The sequence below is a fragment of the Melanerpes formicivorus genome, unplaced genomic scaffold, assembly GCF_026170545.1.
Source record: "Melanerpes formicivorus ecotype bairdi unplaced genomic scaffold, bMelFor1.0.p_v2 SCAF_1, whole genome shotgun sequence".
Taxonomy (NCBI): domain Eukaryota; kingdom Metazoa; phylum Chordata; class Aves; order Piciformes; family Picidae; genus Melanerpes; species Melanerpes formicivorus.
Window position 1 is genome coordinate 34,996,653 of NW_027142353.1, and position 24,236 is coordinate 35,020,888.

A 24,236-nucleotide genomic window follows, 5' to 3' on the forward strand; every position below is an offset into this window, starting at 1 on the left:
CCTCCTAAACACCTTCACTGATGGTAACTCCACCACCTCCCTGGGCAGCCCATTCCAATGGGCAGTCACTCTCTTTGTGTAGAATTTCCTCCTAACATCCAGTCTGAACCTCCCCTGGCACAGCTTGAGACTGTGTCCTCTTGTTCTGGTGCTGGTTGCCTGGGAGAAGAGACAAGCCCCCACCTGTCTACAACCTCCCTTCAGGTAGTTGTAGAGAGCAATAAGGTCTCCCCTGAGCCTCCTCTTCTCCAGGCTAAGCAACCCCAGCTCCCTCAGCCTCTCCTCATAGGGCTTGTGTTCCAAACCCCTCACCAACTTTGCTGATTCCAAGTCTGGCCATGATATGAAAAAGGAAATCCCTGAGCCCCCAGTTGCCATGGTGTGGCAGGATATTTTGGGAAAGAATTGCTCTGTAAATTACTCTTTTTCTCAGATAGCTCCTGCTGGTCCCTGATTGGGTAGCGTGTTGGGTAAGGTGGACTTTCATCCCAATGCAGATGTTTGCATGGCATGACCCAGCTCTGCAACTCCTGTTTCTAAATTTGACAATGTGGGCAGAAGGGATCATCCAGCTTTTGAGGAAATTTGGGTCTGCATTCCAAGTCTGGGCTGCCTTCTAGTTTGGCTCAAGGTGGGCCACAAGAAATGTGCCTCTTCAACAAAGAAAGATGCTAGGCTAGAAGAAACCTCTGCAGTGAACAAAAGCAGAAAGGCAGCCAACATCCTTACACTCAGCCAGAGATGTTTAATCCATGGCAGAGGTGACAGCATGGCTACATGTAGACACTAGCGAGTGCAAGACCAGAGGTCTGCTGTCAGTGCAGGGAAGGAATTCGTACTCCAACCATTACTCACGTTGGCCTGGACCAGGATTTTGTGACTGGTGATTTGAAGGGAAGCTCATCGATGACGGTGTTGTTCCTCAGGTCCAGTGGCAATGGCTTTGCTGGGAAGTAGAAAAGCCTTTGTTCAGAGGCAGCACATTCTCACAATTCAGCATCCCTGACTAGCATGAGAGGGTCCCAGACAAACTGCTCTTTTCTTCTGTTTATCAGCTCGCTCCCCAGACCTCCTTGCTGATGAAAAACACCCTCAACCAAATTCCCTGCACTCATTTATGCCAGGACTGGGGCAACCCAGTGAATTTTCCCTCTGACTCACAGAGTTAAAGTGGGTGGGTGGCCCCAAAAGAGGTCTGTACATCCCAGGGAATGGAGAGTATGATTAACCCGTTCTTTAAGGAGTTGTGATAACCCATTAGCTGAGGACAAGACCAGTCCTTGCCAGACTAAGCTACCTCCAGCTAGTGAATTTCCCCATGAAGAATGGGAAAGAAATCTGCAGGGGAACATGAAAGCTCTTCTCATGATGGGTGGTTTATGAGGTGGAAGACAAGACTGCTGTGCTCCAGCTTCAGCCCTCCCTGAGCATATTGATGGGCTTAGGTGCTGATGCCCTAATGATGGGAGCCCTCCTGCTCAACATCTCATTGGTGACCTTCCAGACAATGATATGGGGAGAGATTTGGAGACAGGAGGCAAAGCCCTAAAGGAAGAGCTGTCTATATTTGCCCAGTAGGAAACAGTAGGAAAAATCTGGGTCATCTGAAGATAACATGGAGATTTTTGGAGTGGAGCATAGAGAGAGGTGAAGGTAAGGGGGATGAGATCCTGCCTGTGACATGTATCTCCTGCCTGTGACATGTATCTCCTATGAAGTCCAGGAAGGCTTTGAGATAGGCTGTTCAAGCACCACAAAAGTTGTGTTTGCACCATAGCTGTTATGAGAGAGGAAGGGGATGGGGAAGATCTGAAGGTCTGACTACTGGCAGTGGGAAGGTACACCCCACAAAGGACTCTCTTGAGTACTCATGAGATGACAGATGTAGTCCAAAGTACTACCAGAACAGGAGGATTTCTGTACAGATTTGTCCACAATCAACCATTCTTACCTTTCCGGTCGGGTTTGAGGTTGCGGTTGACTGGTGGGGGCTGGATTTCACTCAGCCGTCTGTGGCACTGTGCCATGGCTCCTCCTTTATGCACAGGGAGAGTAGCTGAGGACAACCCCACCAGGTCAAAGTGATGTGGCCCAGGGCTCATAGGGATGTAGAGATTTTGGGCATTGTCATTGGCTTTCTCAGTGTGGATCAGGGGAGAGGAACCAGGGTTCATGGGGACGTAGTTGTCCTCAGAGTCGGTGCTGTGGGAGCGGGCGACCACTGCCTTCGCTTGCTGGGGGACAAGCAGAAGAATGTGCTGTGAGTATCAGACATTGCTCAACCTCATCCCACTATAAATCCCTTCGTCTCATCATCACCAGACACACACCTGAGTTGGGACCAGACCTAAAATCTCAATACAGTGGGAAGGGATGATCTATCCCTGGTCTCAGCACTGGTTAGGCTACACCTTGAGTCCTGTGTCCAGTTCTGGGCCCCTCAATTTAAGAAGGACATTGAGACACTTGAACGTGTCCAGAAAAGGGCAACAAAGCTGGTGAGGGGGTTGGAGCACAAGCCCTATGACGAGAGGCTGAGGGAGCTGGAGTTGTTTAGCCTGGAGAAGAGGAGGCTCAGGGGAGAGGTTATTCTTTCTACAGCTTCCTGAAAGCTAGTTGTAGCCTGGTGGGGGTTGGTCTCTTCTCCCAGGCAACCAGCACCAGAACAAGAGGACACAGTCTCAAGCTGCACCAGGGGAAGTTTAGGCTGGAGGTGAGGAGAAAATTCTTCACAGAAAGTAATTGGCCATTGGGATGTGCTGCCCAGGGAGGTGGTGGAGTCACCGTCCCTGGGGGTGTTCAAAAAAGGATTGGATGTAACACTTGAAGCCATGGTTTAGTTAGTCATGAGGTGTTAGGTATTAGGTAATAGGTTGGATTTGATGATCTCTCAGGTCTTTTCCAACCTGGTTGATGCTATGATTCTATGATTCTATCCCTTGGCCATCAGCTTGCACTAAGGAGGTCTACCTCCACTGTGTCCAAGACCCTGAATTCAGGGCAAAGTCTTAACCGAGCTTCTTATGATCTGAGCAACCTGCAGAAGCATTCTCAACCTGGAAAGTAATTTTTTTGCTGGGCTCTGGCCTTGACTAACATGCAATATGAAAGGCTACCTTAATGTCATTTCCAGCTCAGGAAATCTCTGAAAGTGCACAAAATTCAGCTCAGCAGCATCCCAGGCTTTGGGGAAACCAAACTGCTGGGTACTTTTATTTGGTCAAAACTCGAGACAAATGCACTCTGTGGAAGCACTGAAGCAAAGCTCTGCTTCTGGTGCAGGGTTAGGTGGTTGTCCCTCCATCTGTACCCTTGCAGACCACCAAGGTTTTAATGGAAACCACTAACTGAACTCTTCATTTCTTAACATATCTCTGCCTGACTGGGTGGTGATGTCCCACCTGGAAGTGGAACTGACTTGTTTCTGAATCTGTAAGGTGCAAACGTTGCCAAGATCAAGGCCAACTCACCAGGTAGGAGTTGTAGCCATCATTCATAGACTCAACTGAGTGCACAGCACTGCTGCCTCCTCCATGCTGGGGGTATTCGTATGTCTCACAAGAAGAAGCTGCAACACAACCACAGATGTACAAATGCTGCTAACAAAAGGGGGCCCTGAAAACAAAATCTAGGTGCTGGGAAGGTTGTATCTACTCTTGATGGTTGAGATGCTGGTGGGAAGACATGGGTTTTAACCTGTCTCAGACTCCCTGTCCTGCTCTCTTCCAATTAACATCTCTCTGATGCGCCAACACAGTTGCAAGTGCCATGTGGACCTAACCTGGTTCTGTCAAAGTGCTGCAAAATCCCAGGGGTGAAGACATCAGATAAAGTCGATCATGGTGACAAAACTGGGTCAAGGAAGAGTTGTTACAGCTCATTTGACAGATGCAAGGCCTGGCATCCTCCAGTAAGGGGAGCATAGGGTGAGGGTGGGGTGCTAAACTCTTAGACTGGTCCATCTACTGCTGAGCACAGGTCTGATCTCAGCCTCAATTTAGGTAGGAGGAGATGCAAGAAGCATTTCAGGGAGCTGTGTGTATCATTTACCCTATGTTTTCTCTCCAAGCACCTCTTCTAAGTTGCTTTGCAACTATTTCATCCTAGGCACGAGATTCCAAAGGTCAAGTTTATTCACAGCCCATCCATGGCCAATGGGAAGGGCAGATCTGCTGCACTTGGCATATTTGGTGTTGGAGATGCACAATATGATGTCCCTGTCTGGTGTGCAAGACCAAGGTAGCTCCAGGATGACGTGAGCTCTGATAACCCTGGTGATGAATTGAAATAAAAGCAAGATGTAGTAAAAGGGCTCCACAGTAGGTTTGGGGGTTTGGCTCACAGCATAACAGAGCCAAGAGCCAGCTGAGCAGCATGGGTGGATAGAGACCTCAAGATATCTCTCCATGCCCGCTGCATACAGAAAGCAGGGCCATATCCTCACCAGGGAGACCATCTTTGTGTTCAGCTTTCTGGTTGATACCAACAGCCACCACAGTCCTACCACAACCCAAAGGGACCACCCCATCCAAGACTGCAGCTAGGGCAAAGCCTCTCCCTGCTCCTCATTCCCATATTCACCTCGGTGCAGCCTGCTGTTCTCCACCGCCGGCAGCGTGTTTCTCCGGGGAATGGTGGCTGCCATGGGGGCCAGCCCTAAACTTTCAGCAGGCTGGGGTCTCTGGGGTGGGCTGCCCCACCGCGGCTCCATCTGCCCAGGCTTCGGGGGCCGTGGGGGTGGCGCAGTTGGTGAGTCGCTGGCAGCCACAGCCAGAGTGTTGTGGTTCTTGTCCAGTGTAAATGTCCTGGGGATCTGGTAGACGGAGTGTGGGGTGGCAGGGATGTCATAGGAGTCTGTGGAGAGCTCCCCAAACTCCTTACACAGGGTGTTGTTGGGAGTCTTGTAGGTGTAGACCTCCTCATTATCCGTTTCGGAGCTGGTGAGGCTGGACTTGGGGTGGCTGTAGGAACCGAAGGCGCGTGGCAGGTCATAGGCACTGTCCCTGAACTCCGAGTTGTGGCGGCTGGGTTTTGGCAAGCTGTAGAAGCCGTGGAGCTGCCCAGCAACCCCATTCACACAGTGCCCGTTGCCCTGGGAGAGCTTCTGGACCGCTGAGTCGCTTCGCATGAAGAAGGCAGACCTCGTGGCTTGGGAGAAGCTGGCGCTCCTGAAGAGGATGGTGAGAAGGGGGCTGAGACAGGAGGGAGAGACAGTCCCAGGGTGCACTAAACTCTGCTCCCCTGGAATTGTCATCTTCCCACAGAATCACACAGAAACATTCAGGTTGGAAAAGACCTTCAGGTTCACCAAGTCCAACCCATAACCCTGCACTACAAGGTTCACCCCTAAACCATATCCCCAAGCACCACATCCAAATGACCTTGAAACACATCCAGGGTTGGTGACTCAACCACCTCCCTGCCCAGCACATTCCAATGTCTGACCACGCTTGCTGTGAACAAACGTTTTCCTAATGTCCAGTCCAAACCTCCCCAGTCTTAGCTTCCTGACCTACAATGCCCAAAACTGTGGTGATGGAAGCATCTCAGACCCCTCCAAATGTGCCCACCATTAGTTTTATCCTGAAACACCTTCAAAATGACCTCATCATGGGGTGGGAGGTACCCATGGTGGCGATACAGACAGGAATAATTCAGTCATAATTTGTTCTAAATGGGCAATTTTCACACCATCTGAGAGCGACCCAGGACATGCTGGCTACCCATCTGCAGTGCAGGAGGGAACTTGCTCTCACCTCTGCCTTGCAAATGTGCTTGAGAAGGACTGGAAATTTTCCTAATGGGGACTATTTCAAAGCCTGCAGTCACACCACTATCCTGCCCTCTTGCAAGACAAATTCTGGGCAGGTAAGGATAGTCCCCAGCTGGGATTTGGACTTTGCAGCCCTGATCCATAGAGGAGGGATGAACCTCATGGCTGAATTCAGATTTATAAAAGCCTTTGAGTCCCTCAGGGTGAGCAAAGCAGCATGGTCATTAGGTCTGTGCCTTGCTAATGATTCCATGATTTGTATTGTAGTCATGCCTGAAGACGCCAGCCAGGAAGGAGAGTGAGAAATGCGGAGACCTCTGTCCCTTAATGACTGCTCATTAGCCACTGTTCCTCTGAACATGCCCTCCAAGGTGTTCCATCTCCTGTTTTATCCCTCCTGCTTCTTCCTCTTTTAATGCCCCAACGTTGCAGAAGAGGATGATCCCCACAGGCTTGGCTTTCTGCACCCACAACTTCAGCAGATTACACTTTCTCCAGTCAGGGGATGCTTGAATTGGCCATGTAGAACTTTCCTCTCCCCCATCCTCAAACTCTGCCACCATGAAGCAGCTCCTTACCCTGCATGACTTGGGGAAACATGAGCTTTGCTGGGGAAGCACTGGGACATGAGATGCAGTCGAGTCAAATGTAGATGATGATGATGCTGTCCTTCAAGCTGTCTGAAGCAGCATGGAAGCAGCAAAAATGCAGCAAAGCTCTTAAAAAAGATTTCCCTTCCATGAAGACCTAATGCAGATGCACCAGGAGAGGGTGAGAAGCAGCCTTGGGCTGGGTCTTTTTGCTCACAGAAGTATGAAAGGACTCAGGAGTGGATCAGGCTTTTGGGGACCATGCTCTCAGTCTCTCATTTGAACCTCATTTAAACCATGCTCTCATATAAACCTCTCCCTGTGGAAGAGTGTCCTGCTCTGTATCCATCACCACGCTGGGAAAACCCGTAATGGCTGTGAGGGGAGGTCCCAGCTGCAGCAAATCACTGGGGAAGAGCCAGCAGTATGGGGAAGTGCTGGAAGATGCCGGGTGATGCTCTGCAGCGACAAGAGGGACTCTGTTTCCTGGAGCCAGCAGGAGATGGCGCTCAGAAATCGGGCGTGTTTGGGGAAAAACAAATGATGCTGCGAGATGACAAACGAATCCCTGCCCTCTGTGGAGCTCAGTCCACCCAGGAGATTGTTTGGGCTCTGGCAGGGTCCTTTCGGCTGAGGACTTGAAGCATCTCATGGGTTAATTAGTCAGCATTGCTTACCAATTAGCTGCTATTACCCTAATTTTATGGATGAGTAAAGTAAGAGCTCAGGAGATGGAAGGGGAGGGATTCCCAGCAGTGCTGCAGCCTGGCCCTTTGCACTGGGCATTGATTGGGATGATTATTTCTGGCCCAGCTGCAGAAGCTGCTGCTGGTTGGCTTGCCTCTGCCCACCCAAGTATCAGTGCTTGCTCCCTTCATCCCTTGGTCCCAGCCATTCAGGCTCTCAGAGGGTAGCTTTTAGGTTAGGAGGGAGTGGCATCTCTTCAGCCCAGAGAAGAGGAGGCCTTCCAGTAGCTAAGGGGACTCCAGGAAAGGTAGAGAGGGACTGTTTATATAGGCCTATGGTGACAGGACAAAGGGTTTGAAACCAGAGCAGGGTAGATTTAGGCTGGACATTTGGAAGAAGTTCTAAAGGAACACTGTAACAGGTTGTGGCTGCCTCATCCCTGAATTGTTTAAGACCAGGCTGAATGAGGCTTTCAGCAACCTGATCTAGTGGGAAGTGTCCCTGCCTGTGGCAGGGAGATTGGAAATAGATGATCTTTAAGGTCCCTTTTACTCAAGCCATTCCATGATTCTGTCCCCACATCTGGAGTATCAGAGAGCCTTTTAACAAACACTGTTCCATTATCTTCAGCTGAAATTACTTTGGGTCACAAAAACTCCTCAATGTTTAAGGCAACCATCTGATACTGGAGGCAGAGAACCATCATTTGCTCAGAACCAGAATGGTTGTGGAATTTCTCCTTGAAGTGCTTGAAGTTGGAAATGACCTCTAGGAGTCATTTGGTCTAGCTACCTTGTTCAAGCAGGGCAACTTAGAGCTGGTTGCCCAGGACTGCATCCAGATGGCTTTTGAATGTGTCCAAGGATGGAGACTCTACATCCTCTCTGGGTAACCTGTGCCAGTGGTCAGCCTCAAAGTGAGAAAGTGTTTCCTGATGTTCAGAGGGACGCTTTTGTGTTTCATTTTGTGCCCTTGGCCTCTGGTCCTGGCACAGGGCACTACTGACAAGAGCTTGACTCCATCTGCTTTGCACCCTCCCTGTAGGTATTTATATACATTGATGAGATCCCCATGATCTTCAGGATGAACAGTCCCAGTTATGTCAACCTTTCTTCATAGTAGAGGTGCTCCATTCCACTCAGCATCTTTGTGGCCCTTTGCTGGACTCTCTCCAGTCTGTCCATGTCTCTCATACAAAGGAACTCAGAACTGAACATGGCCCTCCAGATGAGAAGGTAAGGATCACCTGCCTTGACCTGCTGGCAGTACTTGGCCTAATACCATTTGCTTTTGTGGTTTAAAGGATCCATTCTTGTCCACCAGGACCTCCCTAGGTCCCTCTCTGCCAAGATGCTTTCCATCTAGGTGGCCACCAGAGCTATAATGGTGCTTGGGGTTGTTCCTACACAGATGCAAGACTTTAGAATTCTCCCTGTTGAACTTCATGAGGTTTCCGCTGGTCCATTTCTCCAGCTTTTTGAGGTTCCTCTGGTACATGAGCATCACCCTCCACTGTATATTTAGGGAGGTGGTGGAGGCCCCATCCCTGGAGACATTCAAGGAGAGGCTTGATGGGGCTCTGAGCAACCTGATCTAGTTAAAGATGTTCTTGCTTAGTGCAGAGGGGTTGGGCTTGCTGACCTTTAAAGGCCATTTCCAATCCAATGCATTCTATGATTCTATATCAGCCACTCCTCCTAGCCTGGTGTCACCAGCAAACTGGCTGAGGGTACACTCAGCTCCATTATCCAGATAATTAATTAAGATGTTAAACAGGACTGGACCAAATATTGACCCCTGGGGTACACTGCTAGTGACTAGCCTCTGAGTAGACTTTATGCCACTGACCACCACCCTCTAGGCCCAGCCATTTAACCAATTTTTAATACAATCCCAGAGAGCCAGGGATGCTGGGAGCCCACCATGGTGACCTCCTCCATCAACTGCAATGAGATGAGACCACCCGTCATGGCTTTCTGTGGCTGGCTTTTTCAGACCTCCACAGAGGTCAGAGGTGGGTTGAGCGACTAACCCACAGCCCTCCCTCAACTGTTCCCGGGGTTTGCTTCCAGGTGGGCTACAATACCTTGCATTTTCTGACTTTCTGCTCATACACTGGTGAAGGAAAAGGTAGTCTTGAGGGGCACTGGCAGACAGGGTGCTCTGAAGGTGGTTGGAAGGTGAGTCAAAGGTGAAGAGGGTGGGCTGGCTGGAGTGGGATGGTGCTGAAGACTTGCGCTCTCGTAGCAGGTGGTGGCTGGCACCACTGAGTTCTGCTGGGGAGGACCGTGGTGCATGGTTCATGGAGGCCATGCTCCTCAGGGCATCTGTGAAGGGAAAAAACACACTCATGAGTGGCCAGGCACAGCAACCCCACATGTAAGCAACCTGGTCTAGTGGGAGGTGTCCATGCCCATGGCACTGGGGTTGGAACTAGATGACCTTTAAGGTCCCTTCCAACTCAAACTATTCTATGAATCTGTGATTGTGTGTTCCCAGGATTTTCCTTTCTTAAACGCTCTGGATTTATGGAGGTTGGTGGGGTCTGCTTAGGTCTGTAAGTGCACCATAGCATCATAGTATCACAGTACCAGTCAGGGTTGGAAGGGACCACAAGGATCATCTAGTTCCAACCCCCCTGCCATGGGCAGGGACACCCCACACTAGATCAGGCTGGCCAGAGCCTCATCCAGCCTGGGCTTAAACACCTCCAGGGACAGGGCCTCAACCACCTCCCTGGACAACTCATTCCAGGGCTTCACCACTCTCATGGTGAAGAACTTCCTCCTCACATCCAGCCTGAATCTCCCCACCTCCTGCTTCATTCCATTCCCCCTAGTCCTATCACTACCTGAGATCCTGAAAAGTCCCTCCCCAGCCTTCCTGTAGGCCCCCTTCAGATACTGGAAGGCCACAATTAGGTCACCTCTGAGCCTTCTCTTCTGCAGACTGAACAGCCCCAACTCCTTCAGTCTGTCCTCATAGGAGAGGTGCTCCAGCCCTCTGATCATCCTTGTGGCCCTTCTCTGGACACGCTCCAGCACCTCCAGATCCCTCTTGTGATAGGGGCTCCAGAACTGGACACAGTACTCCAGGTGGTGCACTCAGCAGCAAGCTCCTTTGCTTGCAGCTCATCTGCTATAGCTGCTATGTAGGGAAATAAATATTTGACCATATTGTATAATTTTAGCATATTTTATCTCATGCTTAGTGGCCTGTGGGGGTGTTTGGGGGATGTCAGCCCAATTCATGGGTAGACAGGTTGTCTGTTAAAACCTAGTTAAAAAGGAAAAGGAAGAGAAGAGCTTTCATATCACAGTTTCTGCTCCTGTCCTTTCTTAGAGACCTTATGCAGATGGCTTCAGAGCTGACATTTAAGTTAGCCCCACTTCCCTGTGTAAGGGCATCACCACTATCCTTTTACAGTTGGGTAAATTGAGGCATGAGGTGGGAATATGAATGGAGATAATGACAGCAGAGATGAAAAATATTCCTGCCTTCCCTAATTCTGTATTGATTGTATCACCTCAAAAGATTTCCTGCTGTTTTCTGCTTGTAAAGTGGGATGCGGACCCGAGGTGTGACTCCTAGCTTCTGCTCCCCTTGCTCAAGGAGAAATACACATTAAAATATTAAATTAATTTCAACACAGAGTATCCCAGAGGTCAGGAACAATCACTCAATGTGGTCAAAGAATCTGAATCAGAGATAAATTTTTACAGCCAAGCTGTAAACCCTCATTACAAAAAAACAACCAACCAACCAACCAAGCAAAAAAGCACCAAGAAACAAACCCCAAACCCTAGAAAACCCACAAGCTGCAGGGTATTTTGGGAAAGCTGATCCGCCTCTGGCTGCAGAAGACCATAGTATTATAGAATTGTTTTGGTTGGAAAAGATCTTGAGTCCAAATATTGACCTAACACTACCATGGCCATTAAAACGTGTCTCAAAGTGCCATGTCTACATGTGTGGTCTCCCTGCCATGCCTGCATTCCTGGCATGTGAAAACCACTTCTTGTAGTTCACCAAAGTCACACGTTGTAATAGCTGTGATTTATATTTATTTGGAGCTGATTCAAAATGTGAAAATGTTAGGGGTTGGAAGGGACCTCCAGAGATCATCAAGTTCAACCCCCTCCCCCCCCCCCCATCAAAGCAGGGTCACCTAGGGCAGGCCACATAGGAATGCATCCAGGTGGGTTCTGAAAGTCTCCAGAGAAGGAGACTCCACAACCTCCCTGGGCAGCCTGTTCCAGTGCTCCTTTACCCTCATCATAACCAAGTGTCTCCTAGTGTTGAGGTAGAACTTCCTGTGTTCTAGCTTGTACCTGTTGCCCCTTGTCCTATCACTGGGCACCACCCAAAAGATCCTGGAACCTCCATCTTGACACCCATCCCTCAGATATTTATAGATGTTGATCAGATCCCCTCTCAACCTTCTCCTCTCAAGACTAGACAGCTCCAGGTCTCTCAGTCTCTCTTCATAGGAGAGATGTTCAAGTCCCACAGTCATCCCTATAGCTCTTTGTGGGTCTCTCTCAATCAGGTCTGACTGTCTTGAACTGGGGAGCCCAAAACCAAGGCAGAGTAGAGAGGAAGCAGAACTGCCCTAGACCTGCTGGACACATATTTCTTAATGCATCCCATGGTGCCATTGGCCACAAGGGCACATTGATGTCCATAGGGATTGCTCCCAGGTTTACCCCTCAATATGATATCCATCAGGATTGCTCCCAGGTTTTCCCCACCATGATGTCCATAGGGATTGCTCCCAGGTTTCCCCCCCAACATGATGTCCATAGGGATTGCTCCCAGGTTTACCCCCAGTTGTGACATCCATAGGGATTACTCCTAGGTTTCCCCCAACATGATGTCCATAGGGATTGCTCCCAGCTTTCCCCCCCAACATGATGTCCATAGGGATTGCTCCCAGGTTTACCCCCAGTTGTGACATCCATAGGGATTACTCCTAGGTTTCCCCCAACATGATGTCCATAGGGATTGCTCCCAGGTTTACCCCTCGTTGTGACATCCATAGGGATTGCTCCTAGGTTTCCCCCGACATGATGTCCACCTGCTTTTAAAATTTGACTTCAGACACCACTAAGGGAAACTGCTCCAACCCAGGACTGAGAGGGATTTTACAGACTTCCAACTTTTTTTTTCCCCTTTCCATTCCTTCCCTCAAATCCCAGATCCTACCAGAAGTTTTAGCAGGATCTGTTACACTGCAAGGATGAGTTCTTTCCAAAATGGCTGTTGTGGCTGGGACAGAGAGATGATTTTTCACCGACTTCTGAATCGTGTCAAGATACAGGATCGATCTGTCTGCTGCTCGTTCACTGCTGCTACATTCCCCCCCCCCCCATCATTACTGCAAACTTCACCCAGATGCAGAAAAAAAAAGAGTGCATTAATAAAAGCCAAAGAGCATGGCTAGGCTCTGCTGTTTGGTTTGTGCTAAACACAGAAAGGATCAATATTTAACATTGACATTAATGGCAGGGAATGAGAGCTTGAAACTCTGATTCCCGTCTTCTTTGCTTGGACATTAAAGATCCCTGGGTGCTTGTCATGGGAGTAAATGGCTGCCTTGGTGTCTTTGGACAAAAGAGAGCCTTGACCCTCACCCTTATTAAATATTAAATTTTAAACAAGTCTCATAAGGAGTGGCTGAGGGAGCTGGGATTGTTTAGTCTGGAGAAAAGGAGGTTGAGGGGAGACCTCATTGCTCTCTACAACTGCCCAAAAGTGATGAACTGAATTTAGGGAGTAGAACCTCAAGCAATGCTCAGCTGATAGAAGGAAATGTTTTAGCTCTTGTGGGCCATAAACCCGGGGAACAAACTGCAGCTGTGTAGAGAGAAAAAAGCATTTAGCTGATTACCAACGACCATTGTGACTCAGGGAAGCCACATAACAAGCTGAGAATAAGAGCTGGTAAACATTGCACGAGAGTCTTTTGTCTTCTGTCTGAACTTAGATAAGAGATGTGTGATATTTGCCTTTTGCCTAACACCTGTCTGAGCCTTGCCAAGGGATGTGTGTTCCCTGGCATTTCCTCAGCAGCCAATCATGAGTCTGTAACTGTCGCAGGGACACATCTAATCACCAATCACAAGTTGCTTTTGATTATGTTAGCCTACATAAAGAAAAGACTTTGTACAATAAAGGGAACACTTTGCTTGCATCAAGCTCTGTCCCATCTCTTAATCGCGGTACAAAAGGAAGTTGGAGTGAGGTGGGGCTTGGTCTCTTTTCTCAGGTGACAAAGTGATAGGACAAGAGGAAATGGCATCAAGTTGCATCAAGAGAGGTTTAGATTGGATATTAAGAAAAATGTCTTTACTGCAAGAGTGGTCAGTCATTGGAAATGGCTGCCCAGGGACATGGTGGAGTCACCGTCCCTGGAGGTGTCAAAAAACCCCATATAGACATGTGTGGTGGGTTGAAATTTCCCTCCAACATTAAACTACCACAACATGGTACTTCAGGACATGGTTTAGTGGTCATGGTAGGGTTGGGTGGACAGTTGGACTTGATGATCTGAAAGGTCTTTTTCCAACCTCAGTGATTCTGTTTATCCTGTATCAGTGCAGACTGATACTCATTGAAAAGGGAGTATAGAGGGCTCTGTGAATCCCAGGTGTTACAGAATCACAGAATCACCAAGGTTGGAAGAGACCTCAAAGATCATCAAGTCCAACCTGTCACCACAGACCTCATGACTAGACCATGGCACCAAGTGCCATGTCCAATCCCCTCTTGCACACCTCCAGGGATGGTGACTCCACCACCTCCCTGGGCAGCACATTCCAATGACTAATGACTCTCTCAGTGAAGAATTTTCTCCTCACCTCGAGTCTAAACCTCCCCTGGTGCAGCTTGAGACTGTGTCCTCTTGATCTGGTGCTGGTTCCTTGGGAGAAGAGACCAGCACCCTCCTGGCTACAACCACCCTTCAGGTAGTTGTAGACAGCAATGAGGTCTCCCCTGAGCCTTCTCTTCTCCAGGCTATGCAATCCCAGCTCCCTCAGCCTCTCCTCATAGGGCTGTGCTCAAGGCCTCTCCCCAGCCTTGTTGCCCTTCTCTGGACACGTTCAAGTGTCTCGATGTCCTTCTTAACCTGAGGGGCCCAGAACTGGACACAGTACTCAAGATGTGGCCTAACCAATGCAAAGTACAGGGCACAATGACTTCCCTGCTCCTGCTGGCCACACTATTCCTAATGCAGGCCAGGATGCCATTGGCCTTCTTGGCCACCTGGGCACACTGCTGGCTCATGTTTAGGTGGCTGTCAATCAGCACCCCCAGGTCCCTTTCTGTTTGGCAGCTCTCCAGCCACTCTGATCCCAGCCTGTAGCTCTGCATGGGGTTGTTGTAGCCAAAGTACAGCACAGTATCACAGTATCACAGTATAACTAAGGTTGGAAGAGAACTCAAGGATCATCAAGTCCAACCTGTCACTATAGACCCCATGACTAGACCATGGCACCAAGGGCCACGTCCAATCCCCTCTTGAACGTCTCCAGGGATGGTGACTCCACCACCTCCCTGGGCAGCACATTCCAATTGCCAATGACTTGCTTGGTGAAGAACTTTCTCCTCACCTTGAGTCTAAATCTCCCCTGGCACAGCTTGAGACTGTGTCCTCTTGTTCTGGTGCTGGTTGCCTGGGAGAAGAGACCGACCCCTTCCTGGCTACAACCACCTTTCAAGTAGTTGTAGAGGGCAATGAGGTCACCCCTGAGCCTCCTCTTCTCCAGGCTAAACAATCCCAGCTCCCTCAGCCTCTCCTCACAGGGCTGTGCTCAAGGCCTCTCCCCAGCCTTGTTGCCCTTCTCTGGACACGTTCAAGTGTTTCGATGTCCTTTTTAAACTGAGGGGCCCAGAACTGGACACCTGTCACTTGGATTTGTTGAAAGCCATCCTGTTGGCCTCCGTCCGTCTGTCCAGCCTGGCAAGGTCCCTCTGCAGAGCCCATATACCCTCTAACAGATCAACATCTGCTCCCAACTTGGTGTCATCTGCAAATTTGCTGATGACTGACTCAATCCCCTCATCCAGATTATCAATGAAGATATTGAATAGGATGGGGCCCATAACTGATCCCTGGGGGATGCCACTGGTGACTGGCTGCCAGCTGGATGTGGCACCATTCACCATCACTCTCTGGGCTCAGCCCTCCAGCCAGTTCCTAACCCAGCACAGAGTGCTGCTGTCCAAGCCATGGGCTGACAGCTTGGTCAGGAGTTTGCTGTGGGGGATGGTGTCAAAGGCCTTGCGGAAGTCCAGGTAGACTACACCCACAGCCTGCCCCACATCCACCAGGCAGTCACCTGATCATAGAAGGAGTACCAAAGTACCAAATCAGGTTCTTTGAGGTTAATCAGTGTGATAGAACCCATATTCCTATTACTATCAAAAAAAGAGGAGCTGCACCCGAAATATCCTTTGGAAATATCCTCTCAGTCTTACTACCTCCTGAATCATAGTCAGGAACTGCCCATGACATTGGGCTTTGGACAAGACACTTCCAAGGATGGTGTGAAGATGGTGGATGTTGTGTCCCCATCCCATCATGAAGATCACCTCTGGAGAGACAACGATCAACTGTTCTGGGTTGGCATCCCTTTGACCTGAGCAGTTCTCTAACAGTATCTCTGCAGGCTTTGCACTTGCCGTTGTGTGGAAAAGCCATAGGATGCTAAAATATATTGAGCTGTTAGAAATTACATTAATTTGTTTGTGCCAACACAGCCCAAGGGTAGAGGTGGGGCTGCACAGAGGAGAAAGTCTCCAGTACCACCTCAGGGCACAGTAAATTCAAATCATGACAGCTTGAGGAGTCCAGTGAATCCCACAGAATGGCAGGGGTCAGAAGGGACCTCTGCAGATCCTCTAGTCCAATGCCCCTGCTAAAGCAGGTTCACCTAAATCAGGTTTCTCAAGATTGTGTCCAGCTGGGCTTTGAAAGTGCTCAGATAAGTCTCCATAACCTCTCTGGGCAGCCTGTTCCAGCACTCTGTCACCCTCAAAGTAAAGATCTTTTTCCTCATGTTCAGATGGAATTTCCTGTGTTTCAGTTTGTGCTTGTTGCCCCATGTCCTGTCACTGGGCACCACTGTAAAGAGTAGCCACATCCTCTTGACACTTGCCCTCTACATATTGATAAGCACTGAGAATATCCTTCCCCCACACACCCCAGTCTTCTCTCCTCCAGACTAAACAGCCCCAGGACTCTCAGCCGTTCCACATCAGAGATGCTCCTGTCCCCCCAGCATCTTTGCAGTCCCCTGTCAGACTGTTCCCAGTAGTTCCCTCTCTTCAACTGGGGAGCCCAGAACGAGATACAATATTCCAGATGTGGCCTCACTAGGGCAGAGTAATAGGGGAGGAGAACCTCCCTCAGCCTGCAGATCATACTCCTCTAAATGCACCCAGGAGACTATTGACCTCCTTGGCCACAAGGGCACATTGCTGGCTCTTTGTGAACTTCATGTTCACCAGCACTCCCAGGTCCTTCTCTGCAGATCTTCTTTCCAGAAGGTCAACTCCTAACCTGTACTGGTGCAGGGAGGTTATTCTTGCCCAGGTGCAGGGCCCTACACTTGTCCTTGTTGAACTTCATGAGGTTCCCCTCTGCCCAACCTCTGTCCAGGTCTTGCTGAATGACAACACAACCTCCTGGTGTGTCAGCCACTCTTCCCAGTTTCCTATCGCCCCACAATGCCAGGAGATCCTCATGTCTTCCCCAAAAATCAGTTTGCTTCAGGGAAAAATGTGGAGCCCAGCACAAAAAACACACTCATTGAAAGCAGGAGGAACTTCTCCATGGTTACTCCAACCACATGAGACATGGCTCCAAGGGGAGCAGGAGGCAATGCCTGCTAAAAGCACGTCCCTTCCCTGGGGGGAAGCCGCTTCATTGGCATCCACATTGATTTTCACAATCAATTCCCAGCTTGCTTCCCACGGTGACCCAGCTGCCCAGAGCATTAGTGGGAGACAATTCAGGACTCAGGAACTCCATTAGGTCTGTGAGATGAACTCTCTAATAGCAGGTGAGAGATGAATTGCTTCACAGGGCTGGGAGGGGATTCCAAGGGCTGGGAAGATAAATCCTGTGGCTGCAGAAGGGGATTGACAAGATTGCTCTGTGGTTTTTACCTTGTGGGAGGTTCTTTTTTTCACTGGAAAAAAGGGCCTGGGTGACACACTGATGATGAGTTCTGCTGGGGAGCAGAAAAGGAGGAAAGAAAGCAAATCGAGGCAGAAAAATAGTACTTGATGACTAGCATATGCTAAAGGGAAAAGTCAAGATATTTGTGCTCTCATATTGGCCTGAAGAGGAGAGAAGCTCCCATGAAGGTAAAGGTATCCAGGGTGAATGAAGAGTCAGAGGACCCAAAGCCATTTCAGCTCTCCCTGCTCCAACACTGGGCTTTGAAGTACTGAAGACTAAGTCTCCTTTCTATATTACAAGAAAGATCTGGACTTGCTGGAACATGTCCAGATGAAGGGCCACAAGGATCATCAGAGGGATGGAGCTCCTCTCCTATGAGGACAGACTGAAAGAGTTGGGGTTCAGTCTGGAGAAGAGAAGGCTCCGAGGAGACTTTATTGTGGCCTTTCAGTATCTGAAGGAGGCCTACAAAAGAGCTGGGGAGGGACTTTTTAGGGTGTCAGGGAGTGATAGGACTAGGGGGAATGGAGTAAAAATAGAGGAGAGGAGATTTAGATAGATGTCAGGAAGAAGTTCCTTCACCATGAGGGTGGTGAGACACTGGCACAGGTTGCCCAGGGAAGTGGTGAAAGCCTCATCCCTGGATGTTTTTAAGGCCAGGTTGGATGTGGCTCTGAGCAACCTGCTCTAGTGTGAGGTGTCCCTGCCCATAGCAGCAGGGTTGGAACTAGATGATCTTTGGGGTTCCTTCTGACCCTGACAATTCTGTGATTCTGTGTTCCATGAAGGGCCCTTGGTGAATAACCTCCAGGAAGTTCCATACAGAAACCTCTGACCATGGTCCCCACACATATCACGACTTCACACCGTTTCTTTACTGTTTAAAAGAACCTGTGGACATGGCAGTTCATGGCATGGTTTAGTAGGCATGGTGGTCTTCAGTTGACAGTTGGACTCAATGATCATAGAAGTCTTTTCCAATTGAAACAGTTTTGTGATTCTGTGACCAAAGATGCTCAACTCAGTCTGACCATGAGACAAAAGGGGAGGTTTAGGTTGGACATTAGGAAAAATTTCTTCCCTGAAATGATTTTCCATCATGGAAGTGGTGGAGTCACCACCCCTGAAGGTATTTTGAAGAATTGTAGATGTGGCATTTGCAGACATGGTTTAGTGGTGGGCTTGGGTGTGCTGGCTTAACAAGTGGATTTGATGATCCTACCTAAGTGATTCTATGATTCCATCCCTCATGGCCATCTGCCTCAGGGCCATGGATAAACCTGTCTCTCTCATTTATTTAACAGTGTAGACTTCAAATCCCTTGGTTTTATTTTGAGATCTTGAGTATATGTTGCCAAGGATGGATAAGATCCTGCTCCAGTTCCTATTGCCATTCCCAGGGGTCAGATTTAAGGCTATGTAGGGGGCCATGTGGGAAGTGTCATCTTAACCCCATGTTTCCTGACCTCTCCTCCTCTGAGTTCAGGGAACTGGACTCTCACGATCTGGGGCTGTTTAGTCTGGAGAAGAGAAGACTGAGAGGGGATTTAATGGATGTTTATAAATATCTGAGGGCTGGGGCTCAAGAGGGAGGGGACAGGCTCTGCTCAGATGTACCCTGTGATAGGACAAGGAGCAATGGATATAAACTACAGCACAGGAGGTTCCACCCCAGCATGAAGAGGAACTTCTTTACTGCAAGGGTCACAGAGCACTGGAACAGGCTCCCCAGGGAGGTTGTGGAGTCTCCTTCCTGGAGACTTTCAAGACCCACAGTTCCTGTGTGACCTGCACTAGATTTTATGGCCCTGCTCTGGCAGGGGGGTTGGACTCGTTGATCTCCAGAGGTTCCTTCCAATCCCTAACATCCTGTGAGTCTGTGTGATCCTGTGAAGAGGCAGTGATGAGCATCCACCACATAAAACTTGATGTCAACATTGGGACTTGTAGCCGCACATCTTGCTGGGTTTGTGCTACAGATGTTATGTTGGTCCCTGTGAGAGAATCATGGAATCACAGGATGTTAGGGGCTGGAAGGGAGCTCCAGAGATCATCAAGTCCAACCCCCTGCCAGAGCAGGACCATAGAATTTAGAATGGGTCACACAGGAATGTGTCCAGATGGGTCTTGAAAGTCTCCAGAGAAGGAGACTCCACAACCTCTCCAGGGAGCCTGTTCCAGTGCCCTCTGACCCTCACAGTGATGAAGTTCCTCCTCATGTTGAGGTGGAACCTCCTGTGCTGTAGTTTCCATCTATTGCCCCTTGTCCTATAGTGAACCCTTCGGGCAGAATGGTGAGTACTCAACACCAAGCTGAGGCTGAAGCTCTGACCGGGTGGTGTGCACCACCCACCCCAGAGAGGATCAATGCCTTCACCCAGACGGAGCTGCTGAAGGTAGAAAGAGATGTGCAGACCTTGAGCTGTGTGCAGTGCCTTGACCCTTCTCCTATGTGGAGATGGGAGGAAAACTTGCCTGCAGAAGGTGCACTCAGGTGGAGGACATCCTGCAGCAGGTGGATGAGCCACAAAAGACAGTCAAAAGGCTGCATATTATCAGGGAGGCAGCAATGGATATACACAGCTGCATTCAAAAGCCATCCTAACCAAACCCACAGCCTATGGCGAAACAGTCCCAAGTCACCACACCCAGAAATAAGGAAAGCCAGCAATGGTGGGGAACGGCAAATTACAAGGGCTAGGACAAGCAAGAGGAAGGAACCTCCATCAAAGCCTGAGGTGACCCTACAGAAGTGATTCATGGCTCTACAGAGTGAGTAGGACAAGAAGCCTGCATCTGGTAGATCGACAGACCTAACCAAGACAGTCAGACCGCTCCCTGTCATATAACTACTACACCCACCAAGAAAATGTGACAGGTGATAGTAGTAGGTGAGTTTCTGCTGAGAGGCACAGAAGCACCCATTTGCCATCCTGACCCACAAGCTAGACAGGTATGCTTCTTACTGGGGCCTTGCATCAGGGATGTAACAGAGATTTTTCCAGACCTTGTACATCTCACTGACTTGCTACTCTTTCACATGGGCAGCAACACAGCAGTAAGCAATCTAAAGAACATCAAGAAGAACTACAAGGCACTAGGAGAGACAGGTTGAATGAGGCATAGAACCATAGAATCATAGAATCAGTAAGGTTGGAAAAGACCTCAAAGTTCATAAAGTCCAACCTGTCACCCAACACCTCATGACTACTAAACCATGGCTTCAAGCGCCACATCTAATCCCTTTTTGAACACCTCTAGGGACAGTGACTTCACCACCTCCCTGGGCGGCACATCCCAATGGTCAATCACTCTTTCTATGAAGAATTTTCTCCTCACCTAGAGCCTAAAATTCCCCTGGTGCAGTCTGAGACTGTGTCCTCTTGTTCTGGTGCTGGTTGCCTGGGAGAAGAGACCAACCCCCACCAGGCTACAACCTCCCTTCAGGCAGTTGTAGAGAGCAATAAGATCTCCCCTGAGCCTCCTCTTCTCCAGGCTAAACAACCTCAGCTCCCTCAGCCTCTCCTCATAGGGCTTGTGCTTGAGGCCTCTCCCCAACCTCGTTGCTCTTCTCTGGACATGTTCAAGAGTCTCAATGTCCTTCCTAAATTGAGGAGCCCAGAACTGGACACAGGACTCAAGGTGTGGCCCAACCAGCGCTGAGTACAGTGGCACAATGACTTCCCTGCTCCTGCTGGCCACACTATTTCTGATGAATGAGCCAGAGGCTTCGTGGGAATGAACCAGCATAACCCCTGCAAGGCTGCATGATGCTGGGTGGACTTCTGTTGGCCTAAGGCTCAACACTCACTAGTCCAGGTTAAGATGTGCAGTTCTGGCTGTGCTATAGAAAAGGCGGGGGGGTGGGAAAGACCTCTTTGGGACTCCATCCCTGAAGCAAAAATGCACAACTGGGAGCATGCCCGACAATGGAATGGACTAGGCTGGGAGCCAGGAATTTTTTATGAATGTTCCCAGTCCCCCAAAGTTGCATTTCCCTCCTTGCTGACAGCTTTGAATTCCCCTGCTCAGAGTGCTCCACTACTGCTGTGTGCACATAGCTTCACACAATGTTCCTGGGCTTATTGGAGTGGAAAAATTACTCAGCCTCCTTGGGAAGCTCAGAATGGACTTGTTCACCAGAGCTGTGATGTCAGCCTTCCCTTCCTGAAGGCAGAGGATGGGAATACAACTCCTTGTATCCCGTGGACTTGAAATGATGCCCCTGAGACAGCGGCAGTTTTGGGGTGTAACTATTTCTCTGCTCTCCTGTGGATGTTCACAGCAAAAGTGACAGGTTGGCTTGGCATTCCTGAGTGGCCCAACATTCTTCATGCTGTTAAGATCTAGCTGGTCCAAAAAACATGTCCAAGGACTCCTCAGATCTGCCCTGGGAAACAAAGGCACCAAATGCCTTGGACCATGCTGCTGATTTCTTTTTCATGAGGAAATACTAGAATCACAGAATCATTTTTGTTGGAAGAGGCCTTTCAGATCATCAAATTCAACCATTATCCCAGCACTGCCAGGTCACCACTAAACTATGTCCCACAGCACCACACCTACACATCTTTTACATTCCTTCAAGGATGGTGACTCCATCACTTCGCTGGGCAGCCTGTTCCAGGGCTTGATGTGGAACCCTTTCAGTAAAGATGTTTTTTCTAATATCCAGTTAAACCTCCCCTGGCACAACTTGAGGCCATTTCTTCTTGTCTTCTCACTTGTTACTTGGTAGAAGAGACTGAACCCCACCTTGATGCAAACACCACTTGTGTAGTTGTAGAGAGAAGGTCTCCCCTCAGTTTCCCCTGCGGTGATCTGCAATTGCAGCACGCCGAGGCAGGACCCAGGCACCGCACTGTGCGGAGCGGCACGTCCCCCCCATGCCAGCTTTCCTCTCTCAAGAGGCCGGCACGGCGTGGGCAGTGACTGCTGCAGTGGCAGTGCTTTCACCAGAGGGAAGGAGGTGCTGAGTCTCATGGGCTCGTTCCTGAATTGTTCTCCAGTTGGTCAGTGGCCAGGGCTAGGGATGGTGGCAACTCGCCACAAAGCTGTTTTCAAAAGATCTGTGTCTACCCAGACTGAGGTCGAACTTAAGCAGGCAAGTGTCCAGGCAACTGGCTGCAGAGAGTGCTGGAGCCTGGCACCTGAAATGGAGGGTAGTGGAGATAACACCTGCATTAGGTGTGAGCTGCTTGATTATCTTCTTAATCCAGTGGCTGAACTGAAGGAAGAAGTTGCTAGACTTAGGACTGTAAGGGAACGTGAAAGGGAGTTGGATTTGAGGAACCAGGCTCTGCAGGCTCCCCTAGCAGAGGAAGGTGACCCAAGAAGCAGCGAAATGGATACAGGTCCCTGCTAGGAGACACAAAGTAAAACCCCCACGGCTCCCCTCACCTTCCCAGCTGCCCTTGCAAAACAGGTATGGAGCACTGGAAGCTGAGTGTGAGGTGAATGAGAAGACAGAAGTGACACCATCTGAGGTGTTGCCTAAAGCCAGACAGCCGGGCCCCCACATCAGGACTTGTTCCCTCAAAAAACCCCAGGAGGGTTATTGTTATTGGTGATTCCCTCCTGAGGGGAACAGAGGGCCCCATATGTCAGACAGATCCTTCCCATAGGGAAGTCTGCTGCCTGCCTGGGGCCTGGGTCAGGGATATTACCAGAAGGCTGCCTTGTCTGGTACAGTCCTCTGATTAATATCCTTTGATAGTTATGCAGGTAGGGAGCGATGATATTGAAACCAGAGGTCCAAAGGCAATCAAAAAGGACTTCAAGGCTCTGGGAAAACTGGTTGAGGGGTCAGGGGCACAGGTGATTTTTCCATCAATACCCTTAGTTGCAGGAAGCAATACTGAAAGGAACAGGACAGCAGCTGTAATTAACAAGTGGCTCAGAGGCTGGTGCCACCAACAGAATTTTGGGGAACTTTCTATGGCACCAGGTCAGCTAGCAACAGATGGAGTACATCAGTCCCAGAGGGGGAGGAAGATCCTAGCACATGAGAACAGCCTATCCCACAGAGGGAATAGGGTTCCAGGAAGGCAGTTGGCAGGACTTTAGACTAGATTTGAAGGGGGAAGGGGCTGAAACCAGTTCCCCCAGACAGGAGTCTGAGGGTGGTAAGCTGGAGTCAGGGGTGAAACCAGCAGCCCAGCTGAAGTGCATGCACACTAATGCACACAGCATGGGTAACAAACAAGAGGAGCTGGAAGCCTTGTTACAGCAGGAAAGTTATGATGAAGTTGCCATCACAGAGACATGGTGGGATGACTCACATGACTGGAGCAATGTAATTGATGGCTACAGGCTCTTCAGGAGAGACAGGAGAGGGAAGGGCTGGAGGGGTGACCCTGTACATCAGGGAGGCTCTAGACACCATGGAACTAGATAGTAAGGATGATCAAGTTGAGTGCCTGTGGGTGAAGATTAGGGGGAAGGCCAACAAGGCTGACATCCTGGTTGGAGTCTGTTATAGACCACCCAACCAGGATGAAGAGGTTGATGAATTGTTTTACAGGCAGCTAGAGGCTGTCTCAAGATCACCAGACCTTGTTCTTATGGGCAACTTTAACCTGCTTGATATCTGCTGGGAACTCAACACAGCAGAGAGGAGGCAGTCTAGAAGGTTCTTAGAGTGTATGGAGGACAGCTTCTTATCCCAGCTGCTGTGTGAGCCTACCAGGGGTAAGGCTTTGCTTGACCTTCTTTTTACCAACAGAGAAGGGCTGGTGGGAGATGTGGTGGTTGGAGGCTGTCTGGGGTCCAGTGACCATGAGATAATTGAGTTTTCAATATGCAGTCAAGCTGAGAGGGGCAGCAACTAAACTTCCACTCTGGACTTCCAGAGGGTGGACTTCAGGTTACTCAAGGAACAAACTCAGAAGTATCTTGGGAAACAGCCCTTAAAAACAAAGGGGTCCAGGAGGGCTGGACCTGCTTCAAGAAAGAACTCTTGAAGGTGCAGGAACAGGCTGTGCCACTGTGCCAGAAG

General features: G+C 49.5%; 1 protein-coding gene across 1 annotated transcript in view; it reads right to left on the minus strand.

Annotated features, from left to right (window-relative positions):
* GAB2 (GRB2 associated binding protein 2) overlaps positions 1–24,236 on the minus strand; it is a 143,291-nt gene that overhangs the window by 13,686 nt on the left and 105,369 nt on the right. The window contains exons 3-7 of the mRNA XM_068140026.1: positions 9,137–9,377; positions 4,582–5,168; positions 3,471–3,568; positions 1,952–2,234; positions 856–946 (exon numbers count right to left, since the gene is read on the minus strand). Coding sequence (XP_067996127.1) covers positions 856–946; positions 1,952–2,234; positions 3,471–3,568; positions 4,582–5,168; positions 9,137–9,377 — 1,300 coding nt within the window. The remainder of the gene's footprint in view (positions 1–855; positions 947–1,951; positions 2,235–3,470; positions 3,569–4,581; positions 5,169–9,136; positions 9,378–24,236) is intronic.